Source organism: Grampus griseus, assembly GCF_964374135.1.
Source record: "Grampus griseus genome assembly, chromosome: 21".
Taxonomy (NCBI): domain Eukaryota; kingdom Metazoa; phylum Chordata; class Mammalia; order Artiodactyla; family Delphinidae; genus Grampus; species Grampus griseus.
The window spans coordinates 30189621-30202616 of record NC_139015.1 but is presented as its reverse complement, the minus strand read 5'-3'; the positions used below and the strand labels follow the sequence as shown (position 1 = coordinate 30202616).

General features: G+C 35.0%; 1 protein-coding gene across 1 annotated transcript in view; it reads right to left on the bottom strand.

Moving 5' to 3' along the window:
- Window positions 1-12996, bottom strand: part of ADAM32 (ADAM metallopeptidase domain 32) — a gene marked incomplete at its 3' end in the record, with an annotated part of 166323 nt that overhangs the window by 131055 nt on the left and 22272 nt on the right. The window contains exons 3-4 of the mRNA XM_082680384.1: window positions 5773-5834; window positions 2096-2171 (exon numbers count right to left, since the gene is read on the bottom strand). Coding sequence (XP_082536510.1) covers window positions 2096-2171; window positions 5773-5834 — 138 coding nt within the window. The remainder of the gene's footprint in view (window positions 1-2095; window positions 2172-5772; window positions 5835-12996) is intronic.

Here is a 12996-nt window from a genome sequence, read left to right as displayed (position 1 = left end):
ATATCAAAGTGATTCAGTTATACATACATACATACACCTATATATGTATCCTTTTTCAGATTCTTTTCCATTATAGGTTATCACAAGACACTGAATATACTGTGTTGTACAGTAGGTCCCTGTCGTTTATCTATTTTATATGTAGTCATGTGTATATGTTAATCCCTAACTCCTAATTTATCTCCCCCTCCAGCTGCCGCTATCCTTTCTGGTAACCGTAAGTTTGTTTTCTGTCTCTGAGTCTATCTCCATTTTATAAATAAGTTCATTTATATAATTATTTTAGATTCCACATATAAGTGATATCATGTGATATTAGTTTTTGTCTTACTTCACTTAACATGATAATCTCTAGGTCCATCTATGTTGCTGCAAATGGCATTATTTCATCTTTTTTTATAGTTAAGTAATATTCCATTGAATACACTTTTTTTTTTTTTTTTTTTTTTTTTTGCAGTACGCGGGCCTCTCACTGTTGTGGCCTCTCCCTTTGCGGAGCACAGGCTCCGGACGCGCAGGCTCAGCGGCCATGGCTCACGGGCCCAGCCACTCCGCGGCATGTGGGATCCTCCCAGACCGGGGCACGAACCCGTGTCCCCTGCATCGGCAGGCGACCTCTCAACCACTGCGCCACCAGGGAAGCCCAATACACTTTCTTTTTAAAGAACATGTAACATTTACCAAAATGAAACCATATTCTGGGCCATGAAACACAAAAACAAATTGTAAAGGACTGAAATCACACCAAGTTCAGTCTCTGACCACAGTAATTAACACAGAGACACAGCAAACATCATCACAGACAAAATAGGAGAATTATATAATTTCCAAGACAGTGCTATGAATTTTGGTATAAATCAATGTATGTTTTCTTATTAACACATGCCTTTATGTTAGAACTATGTGGAGAAGGAAGGAGCAATAAAAGGAAAGTAATGGTCCTTTCCAATAGAAGTGAAGTAACATATTTCAATAATTCAACAAATTTTTATTATATGCTATGTGCCAGGCATTTTTCTAGGCACTAGGGATGCATCATTGAATAAAACAGACCAAAAGCTCTGGTGAAATGAAGATTATACTGCACTGAAAAAACAGAAAATAAATAGATAAAATATATGGTACATCATATATTGATAACCACTATGGAGAAAAACAAAACAGGTAAGTTAAGAGAGTAATAAGGTTAAGAGTGCCATTTAAAACAGGGGTTAGTCAAGGACTAACAGGATGGTTTTGAGCAAAGACCTGAAGGAAATGAGGGAGAGAAACATTGTATCTTGGGAAAGAGCAAACATCTGGATCAGAAGAAATAGAAAGTGAAAATTTCTTGAAAGGAGGACATGTCTGGTATGTTTGAAGAATAGCAAGGAAACCTAGGCGACTGGAACAGAATAAGCAAGGTAGAGAATAACTGGAAATGAGGTCATAGAAGTAAAGAGAACCAGACTGTGTAAAGCCTGTAGGATACTAAAATGACTTTGGTTTTCACTTTGTGAACGAGAAATCATCCCATGGAGGCTTCTGAACAGAGAAGTGATATGATCTGACCAGGTTTTAACAGGATTGATCTGGTTGTCATGTTGGGAACTGAGGAGGTGAGCAAGGTGTGGAAACAGGGAGATTATTCCGGAAGTTACAGCAATAATCCAAACTAGATATGATGCTTACAGTGGTATCAGCAGATAGAGACAGAGGAAGAGGGTGGATCTTAGTACATAATTTGAAAGGTAGAGTCAATATGATTCATTGATGGATGAGACAGGGACTAAAAAAGAAGGAAAGGATTTCAATCTATGATTTCAGATTCAGTAAGATTTGTACTTGTTTTATTATTATTTAATGTATATTCATTTATTCAACAAAATATAAACTAATTAATTTAATTGTGCCTATGTTCTAGACAGAGTAGAAAGTAAGTCAATCTAGTTTGTCTTTAATTTACCAAGACTTCAATAAAGCCTAATAATGGGTGAAATGAGGCATAAGTGGATCACTTAAATACATCCCCTGTGAATACAGTCTTCTGTATTAGGAAAGTATTCAATGTAAAAAGGGTTTTAAAAATCTTTGAAATATAAAATTTAAATCTTACCTGAATATTTGAAGAATGAGAATTCACAGATCCTTGATTATACAAATAAACCATGAAATTATCTGCTAAAAAAAATCTGAATATAAAAAAAGAATGAGAGAATTTTAAGTTATTCTTTTTGAAACATGTAAAGCAGTAGTCAGCAAACTTAAATCCCTCAAGCCAAATCTGACCTACCTTCTGCGTTTGTAAATAAAATTCTATTTGAACACAGCCATACCCATTCACTTATACATGGTTTATGGCAGCTTTCACGCTACAACAGCAGAGTTGAGTCATTGTGACAAAGATATTATCATGCTCAAGCCTAAAATATTTACTATCTGGGCCTTTAAAGAAAAAGTTTGCCAATCCCTGACAAAGGTAGTATCTTCTTTTGACCTGTATGTAATCTTTTTTCAAAGCAATAAGCATTTACTCAAAATAATTTTCCTATCTTATACTCCTTTAAAAAATAAGAGACTACAAGACAAAGATACGAAATGGGTGTAGGATTATGAGAGTTTTCTATTCTTTCATTCGTTTCTTTTAAATTTTTCTTCATTTATTTATTTTTGGGGGCTGTGTTGGGTCTTCGTTGCTATGCATGGGCTTTCTCTAGTTGCAGCGAACAGGGGTTACTCTTCGCTGCGGCGCGTGGGCTTCTCATTGTGGTGGCTTCTCTTGTTGCAGAGCATGGGCTCTAAGTGTGTGGGCTTCAGTAGTTGTGGCATGCGGGCTCAGTAGTTGTGACTCACTGGCTCTAGAGTGCAGGTTCAGTAGTTGTGGTGCACGGGCTTAGTTGCTCCGCAGTATGTGGGATCTTCCCGGACCAGGGCTCGAACCCGTGTTCCCTGCACTGGCAAGCGGTTTCTTAACCACTGTGTCACCAGGAAATTCCCTATTCTTTCATTCTCTCTCAATTTTACTATTAAATATATATTACTATAATGAAGTGGAAGAGGATTCTGCAAAAGTCATACTAACCAGAACATAGGTGTTGAAACTACAAGTCTAAGTTCAACCTTCTCTGGTATCATTCCCTGTCCTTATTATGCTATTTTACTTATGCTTTCTCACCTGGTGCTCACTCCTCAATCCAATGTAATGTAACTAGACCACCCAGTCTAGCTTCTGCTGGGAATCCTCCATTAAAACAGTTGCCATAGAGATTACTAATGACCCGCTTGTTGTTAAATCCAAAAAGCAGTTTGAGTCACGTAAAGCTACTCTAACACACTATTGACCACACTCCCCTTCTTTAAAACATCTACTCTTCAACTTCAATCATACCATTTACCTCTGGTTTCCCTCATATCTTTTTGTCTACTTTTATAAGTCTCTACATCTGGATCCTTACTTCTTCACTTAAATGCTTCCATGGCTTCAATTCTGGTTGTTTTTCCTTCTCATCATTAATATTCACCCCCACCTCTGTATCTTGTTCATTTCTGGTGCCTCATTTGTACCTATATTAAAAAGATGGCTCTGAAACCCACACCTCTCTCACATGACCTGAACTAAATATAACTGGTTATTTGGGGTCTTCTGTGGTTTCATACAAATTTTAGGATTATTTGTTCTACTTCTGTGAAAAATGCATGAGTATTTTGATAGGGATTGGACTGAATCTGTACATTGCCTTGGTTAGTGGTATGGACATTTTAACAATATTAATTCTTCCAATGCATAAGCATGGTATATCTTTCCATTTATTGGTGTTCTCTTCAATTTCTTTATCAATGTCTTACAGCTTTCAGAGTACAGGTCTTTCATCTCCCTTCGTTAAATTTATTCCCAGGTATTTTTTCTTTTTGATGCAATCGTAAATGGGATTGTTTTCTTGATTTCTTTTCCTGATATTTCATTACTAGTGTATAGAAATGCAACAGATTTCTGTATATTAATTTTGTATCCTGCAGCTTTACTGAATTCATTTATTAGTTCTAACAGCTTTTTGGTGGAGTCTGTAGGGTTTTCTATGTTACCCTACCATCTGTAAATAGTGACCATTTTAGTTCTCCCCTTCCAATGTGGATGCATATTATTTCTTTTTAATTGCTATGGTTAGGACTTCCAATACTGTGTTGAATAAAAGTGGTGACAGGGCGCATCCTTGTCTTATTCCTGGCCTTAGAGGAAAAGCTTTCAGCTTTTCATCATTGAGTATGATGTTAGCTATGGGTTTGTCATAAATGGCCTTTAATATATAAGTGAAGGGGATTAAGAGGTATGAACTACCAGTTATAAAATAAGTAAGTCATAGGGATGCAATGTACAACACAAGTAATACAGTCAATATAACATAATTATATGGTTTGTAATGTATAAAAATATAGAATCACTATATTGTACATCTGAAAATAATATGATATTGTAAGACAACTATACTTCAATCAATCTATCTATCTATCAATCAAACTGCCACTGGACATTTCTCCTGGATATCCCCTGACGCAGATGTGGTCTCCTTCTCCTTCACTGCCCCACCAAATCTGTGCTACCACTATGTCCAATCTGTTACCTAATCTTTTTTTCTGCCACCTCAGTTATGTCTTTAAAAAAATAAATAAATCCTACATGGTCATAATTATACTTCTCATTATTTCCCATATAAGTTTCTTGCAATAGCTTCCTATGACTTCCTATAGTCATGGTGTCCTAATTATTATACAGGTGATTTCCAAAAACAGAGTATATACATGCTCTATCCATCTCCCAAGCTCCAGTCTCTCTATTTCTTACTACTGCTTATAGTTTCAATAAGATACTCAAATATAATATGAGTTCTCTCTTTCCCTCTTATGCACTTGAAAAGTTCTTTGAGTGGTCATTTACTATTCTTCCCTTCTGTCTAAAGGAGTAGGTAGGTTAACACTTCTTTTACTCAATGCCATTTTGTGGCATCTAACAACACAATGAATCACTTGTTTATACTTCTCTCTTTAAGAAACTTCCTGTCAGCCAAAATACTTTGTTTTTTCTTCCTTAAAAAGCATTCATATTCTTCTTTTTTTCTCTGCTGAACATTTCTGAAAAAGTCATTTTCACTTAATACTTTCAGTTTCTCACAATTCACCTCCCCTTAATACCATGTAGTCTAGTTCTACACCCAAAATTTAACTGAAATCTACTTCTTGAAAGTTACAAATTGCTTCCAAGCCAGCCTTTCTCTACTGGGTTTCCAAGAGAGAATTAAACCCTACAGAAAGTTATTTAAAATATGTTCATAATTCTCTTAGGCATGGTATATAGCTGGTACTATTTTCCATAAAGTATTCACCAGTTTCCAGAACACTGTATGATCTAATTTCTATATTAAATCCCTTATTTCATTTTCCTGGTGGTGAGCCTGCCTCCCTGATCAAACCCTAACTGATACAGTTACAGACTTACTTCTTTCTTATCACATCCTGCCCTGATTATACAGGTCCTGCTGGTTCTGCCAACTTAAGATCATATAGATTAATCTTCAGGAGACAAGTCCCTATTTTTCCTGTTCCTAACCCCTCTATTCACAAAAGACTATGAGGCATTAAGACCAAAAAATTAATTCACAGGAGAGCATCTGTCTGTTCATCTGAGACAACTAAAATTTTTAATAAACAAGTACATTATTTTTAACACTCTATTTTTATTATAAGTAAATAAATTCATATAAATAAAATTAAATCTAAAAGTAAAGAATAAAAAATTACCTTTGCCTAAGGTGCACGGTATACGGTTTCTCATCTATTGGAATAATATAGGATACCTGTTCCTAGAGAATCCAGAACAAATGAGAGTGAAGACAAATGTAATAAAAGAAGTGAAACAACAATTTTACATCAACTAATCCTTCCATATAATGCTTAAAATGTCTCAGACTATGTGTGATTTAAAATCTGCAATAATATATCAAAAATGATAATATTTATTTATTATATTATCCATTCTTACTATATCCACAAAAAGAAGCCCAATCTAAGGAGCTGTACAGCACTAGAAAGCATATGTGACTGAATTTTAAACTCTTCTAAAAGAAGAGGCGATGTGCCATGCTGTAATGCCTACTCAGGTAGCATCACTGGGATAATAAGGTACTCTACACATCAGTGAAGCTTAACTTAATCCATTAGGCACAAAAATTATTTATTTTAACCATTTTCCTGAAATGTATGGCTTGCTTCCTATATTTTTAAACAGAAGACACTTGAACAAAATTTGGCATAGTTTTTTTACTCCATCCCAATTATTCTCAGGTTAAAACATGGATGGCAATGAGTTGCAATATCAGTTGGTCAGTGAACCTAAGTGATGAGATTTCATCTTGCAAAAGAGAACATGTGAAAAGCCAGAGTTAGATCATCATTAAAACGAAAACTTAGTTAAAGCATATAAAAACCAAAAAGACACAAATACCACAACACAAAAAAAGATAAGCCTTTCCAGATCTGTGAAAATAAGAAGCAACAAGGAGACAATACAAATCAAGAGATAATAAGGCAAGTTGTTAAAAGGTCTAGTAAATGATCAAAAATGAAACAGAAAGGTCAACATCACTGGTGTTATGAAGTCAAGTGGATACCATGTACCTGCTGCTATGATGTGATGAGAAGAGCACTTTACCTCTACGGTAATCTTCCCTAAAACTCATAACCTCAGTCTAATCATGATAAAACATCAGAGAAATCCAAACTGAGGGACGTTCTACAAAATATCTGACCGATATTCTTTAAAAATGACACGGTCATGAAACAGAAAAACAGAGCAAAAGAGACTGGGGAGACATAACAACTAACAGCAATGTAGTATCCTGAATTAGATCCTGGAACAGGAAAAGAACATTAGTGGAAAAACTGGTGAAATCCAAATAAATCCTACAGTTTGTTAATAGTAAGGTATCAATGTTAATTTTTTAGTTTTGATAAATGTAATGTATCAACATGGTTATATAAGATGTTAACTTTAGGGAAAACTGAGTGAACATATATGGGAGTTCAAGGTAGCATCTTTGCAAATTCTTCATAAATCTAAAATCATTCTAAAAATTTTAAAGGTTTTTTTAAGTAAAACCAGAAATAAATTGAAGAAAGAAGCAAAACAGGTATATGTCAGATATAAGGCAGAAATACCAAACATAGGATACTGATACTGAAGCAGCAACATGTCCTAGCTGTAAAATTTACATGAGTGAAAAAAATTCCCCTAAGAGATCTGAATGCAATAACTGAACAGAGATGCTGGAGAATTTTTATCTCTTTCTAAAGTGGACCTGATGCACAAGTCCCCCAAAGTAGTTCTGGGATGAATATTTTTCTCAAAATGAAAACATAATAATTATTATTAGTATACCAGATATACTCCCTCTAACTATACTGTGAGAGGTAGCATGACACGCATTCTCTCTGCAGACTATGTACAGAAAATGAGCTAGATCTTTAAAGAATGTAGAGGGGTTGATCAATGGAGGCCATAAGAGAATTTATTGAATAATACCAGCAAATATGTGTTTTAATTTTTAATAACAGACTTTCAATGATTAAGAAATTCGATCCCTTCTGGAACTTTTATTTGTAAAGTGTTACAATAATTTCAACACTTTCAGAAAACACTTTTCCTGTTCACTCACTCATATGGTTCCAAAATCACTCCTCTTCAATGGAACAGGATAGAAAGTCCAGAGATAAACCCACACACCTGTAGTCACCTAATCTATGACAAAGTGGATGGACAATGGAGAAAAGACAGTCTCTTCAATAAGTGGTGCTGGGAAAACTGGACAGCTACATGTAAAAGAATGCAATTAGGACATTCTCTAACACCATACACAAAAATAAAATCAAAATGGATTAAAAACCTAAATGTAAGACCGGACACTATAAAACTCTTAGAGGAAAACAGAGGCAGAACACTCTTCGACATAAATCGCAGCAATATCTTTTTGATCCACCTCCTAGAGTAATGAAAATAAAAACAAAAAAAACTAAATGATACCTAATTAAACTTAAAAGCTTTTGCACAGCAAAGGAAACCATAAATGAAACAAAAAGACAACCACAGAATGGGAGAAAATATTTGCAAACAAAGCAACCAACAAGGGATTAATTGCCAAAATATACGAACAGCTCATGCAGCTTTATATCAAAACAACAAACGACCCAATCTAATGGGTGGAAGATCTAAATAGACCTTTCTCCAAAGAATACAAAGAATACATACAGATGGCAAAGAGACACATGAAAAGATGCTTAACAACACTAATTATTAGAGAAATGCAAATCAAAACTACAATGAGGTATCACCTCACACCAGTCAGAATGACCATCATCAAAAAATCTACATCAAAAAATCTACAAACAATAAATGCTGGAGAGGGTGTGGAGAAAAGGGAACCCTCCTACACTGTTGGTGGGAATGTAAATTGGTACAGCCACTATGGAGAACAGCATGGAGGTTCCTTAAAAAACTAAAAATAGAGCTACCATATGACCCAGCAATCCCAGTCCTGGGCATATATCCAGAGAAAACCATAATTCAAAAAGAGACATGCACCCCAATGTTCATTGCAGCCAGGACATGGAGGCAACCTAAATATCCATCAATGGATGATGAATGGATAAAGATGTGGTACATATACATATATATATATATATATATACACATATATATATATACACATATATACAATGGAATATTACTCAGCCATAAAAAAGAACGAAATAATGCCACTTGCAGTGACATGGATGGACCTAGAGATTGTCATACTGAGTGAAGTAAATCAGACAAATATTTGAAAGACAAATATCATATGATATTGCTTATATGTGGAATCTAAAAAAATGGTCCAAGTGCACTTATTTATAAAACAGAGTCACAAATATAGAAGACAAACTTATGGTTACCAAGGAGGAAGGGAGGGATAAATTGGCAGCTTGGGATTGACATATACAAACTACTATATATAAAATAGATAACTAATAAGAACCTACTGTATAGCACAGGGAATGTTACTCAATACTCTGTAATGACCTATATGGGAAAAGAATCTAAAAGAAGAGAGGATATATGTATAACTGATTCACTTTGCTGTACAGCAGAAAATAACACATTTTAAATCAACTATACTCCAATAAAAATTAATTTTCAAAAAACAATCATAGGATTCCAGGAAAGAAATATCACTCATCTTCACAAAACATATTTTAGTAAAGGTCTGGAAACCCTGTAGACCTTTATGCATTGGGGGTCTCAGAAGAAGTAGATTTATCTGAATTTACAGTGACCTACATTGAGAATTTATCTTTCTGTTTAATAAAAACTATGGACTAGTCAGTTAGTGTCAGGTTTCCTAGAAGCAGGGTCTGAAATGAGGATACTTTTGTCAGTGCTTTATTTAGGGAGCACTCACTGGAGGAACCTGCAAGGAAGTAAGAGAAGCAAAATAGGGAGGAAGATAAAGCTAAAGAAAATATGATTTCAGGGCTTCCCTAGTAGCACAGTGGTTGAGAGTCCACCTGCCGATTCAGGGGACATCGGTTCATGCCCCAGTCCAGGAGGATCCCGCATGCCGTGGAGCGGCTGGACCCATGAGCCATGGCTGCTGGGCCTGCGCGTCCGGAGCCTGTGCTCCGCAACGGGACAGGTCACAACAGTGAGAGGCCCGCGCACCACATTAAAAAAAAAAAAAAAAAAAGAAAATATGATTTCAGGTAAATTCTAGCCTTAGCCTGATACTTCGGGGAAACTCTAGAGTAAAACTTGTGCCTCAGAGTCTTTCCCACCTGAGACAGTAGAGCTGGGCTTTTAGACCCATGTAACAATTAGGCACTGGCTGAAAGGTTACCCTGGGGGATGGGGTCGAGTAACTCCCAGGCAGCTCAATAACTGAAAGACAGTTCTCCAGAGAAGGTTACTAACTCTTGCAGTAGTATCTCAAGAGCCAGGGAACCAACAACCCAAACTGAAATTATAAAGGGATTATGGCCAGGGACTGGGGGTTGGAAATTATAGCTGAAAAGTTCCCAAACCTGAAAAAGAAACAGAAATTCGGATGCAGGAAGCACAGAGGACCCCAAACAAGATGAACCCAAAGAGACTACATCAAGACATATATGATAATTAAAATGGCAAAAGGTTAAGATAAAAGGAGAATTTGAAAGGCAGCAAGAGAAAGATAACTGGGAGGTTGGGATTGATATATATACACTAATATGTATAAAATGCATAACTAATTTAAAAAAAGAGAGAGAAAGGTAGAGTCATACACAAGGGAACTCCCATAAGGCTATCAGCTGATTATTCTGTGGAAACCTTGTGAGCCAAAAGGCAGTGACATGATATATTCAAAGTCCTGAAAAGGAAAACCTGCAAACTAGGATACTCTACAGAGCAAAATTATCATTTAGAATTGGAGGAGAGATAAAGAACTTCTTAGACAAGCAAAAATTAAGAGTTCATCAATATTAAACATAACATAAGAGAAACGTTAAAGGGTCTTCTCTAAGTGAAAAAGAAAGGCTGTAATAAGAAGTAAGAATCTACAGGAAAGGAAAAATCCCACTAGTAAAGGCAAATATACAGTAAAGGCTGAGGACCAACAACTTAAATAAGCTAGCATGAAGACTGAAAGACAAAACTGTAAAATCAAACATAACTACAATAATCAGTAATGGGATAAACATGAAGATATAAAATATGATAACAATAATTAAAAATGTGGGGGAGGGAGTAAAAAAATGTAGCTCTTTAAGAATGTGTTTGAACTTAAAGGACTACCTGTTTAAAACAAGTAGATAGAGTTATAGGTCAACATATATGAACCCCATGGTCACAACAAATCAAAAACCTACAACAGATACACAAAAACTACAGCAAAAGGAACACAAACATAACACTACAGAAAATCATCAAACCACAAGGGAAGAAACAAAAAAAAGTAGAAATACAGAGAACAACTACAAAAAGAACCAGAAAACAAGTAACAAAAGGACAATAAGTACATATCTATCAATAATTACTTTAAATGTCAATGGATTAAATGGTCCAATCAAAAGACATAAGGTGGCTAACTATATTAAAAAAAAACAAGACCCATCTACATGCTTCTTACAAGAGAATTGCTTCAGAGCTAAAGACACACACAGACTGAAAGTGAAGGGATGGAAACAGATATTTCATGCACATAGTGACAACAAGAAAGTGGGGGGTAGCAATTCTCATATCAGACAAAATAGACCTTAAAACAAAGTCTAAAACAAAAGACAAAGAAGGGCATTATATAATGATAAAGGGATCAATACAAGAAGAGGATATTACACTGATTGACATATATGCACCCAATACCTGTATTGGGTGCATATGTTTTTATATAAATTTTATATATTTTATTATTTTATATTTATATAAATATACAAAGCAAACATTAACAGACACAAAGGGAGAAATTAACAATAATATAATAATAGTAGGGGACTTTCACACCTTACTTACATCAATGAACAGATCATCCAGACAGAAAAAATAAGGGAACAGTGGCCTTAAATGGCATAATAACCAGTTGGACTTAATATATATCTACAGGAAATTCTATCCAAAATCATCAGAATACACATTCTTTTCAAGCACAGATGGAACGTTCTCCAGGACAGATCACACACTAGGCCATAAAACAAATTTCAACAATTTAAGGATAAAAATTATATCAAGCATATTTTCTGACCACAACGTTATGAAATTAGAAATCAATTACAGGAAGAAAAATGAGAAAAGCACAAACGCATGGAGACTAAACAATATGCTTCTAAAAAACCAATGGGTCAATGGAGAAATCAAAGAGAAATCAGAAAATACCTCAATACAAATGAAAATAAAAACATAACTTTCCAAAATCTATGGGATGTGGCAAAAGCAGTTCTAAAAAGGAAGTTTATAGAAATACAGGCCGACCTCAAAAAATGTGAAAAACATCAAACAACCTAACCTACCATCTAAAGGAATTAGAAAAAGAAGGACAAATAAAGACCAAAGTTAGCAGAAGGAATGAAATAATAAAGATCATAGAGGGAATAAATAGAGATCAAAAACAAACAAAAAAAGAAAGGATCAAGGAACCAAGAGCTGGTGTTTGTAAAGATAAAAAATTGATGAACTTTTAGCCAGGCTCATCAAGAAAACAAGAGGAGACCCAAATAAACAAAATCAGGCATGAAAGAGGTGAAATAACAATCAATATCACAGAGATACAAAAAATCATAAAGAGAGAGGGAATACTACAGTTATATGCCAACAACCTCAACAATCTAGAAGAAATGGACAAATTTCTAGAAACATACAAGCTTCCGAGACTGAGTCAGGAAGAAACAGACAATGTGAACAGACAGATCACTATTGGTGAAATTGGATTTGTAATTTTAAAGAACTTCCAGCAAGCAGAAATCTAGGATCAGATGGCTTCACAGGGGAATTCTACCAAACATACAGAGAAGAGTTAATACCTAACCTTCTCAAACTATTCCAAAAAATTGAAAAGGCTGGAACAGTCACAAATTAATTCTACAAGACCATCATCACCCTGATACCAAAACCAAAGACACTACCAAAAAGAAAATTACACCCCAATGCTGCTGATGAACATAGATGCAAAAATCCTCAACAAAATGTAAACAAACCAAACACAATATACAGAAAGGATCAAACACCAAGATCAAGTAAGGTTTAGTCCAGGAATGCAAGGATGGTTCAATATTTGAAAATCAATCAATCTGATACACCACATTAACAAAAGTAAGCATAAAAATCACATATTCACCTCAATTAATGCATAAAATTCATCTGACAAAATTCAACATATATTCATGATAAAAACTCTCAGAAAAGTTGATATAGAGAGAACATATCTCAACATAATAAAGGCCATTTATGACAAACCCACATCTTACATC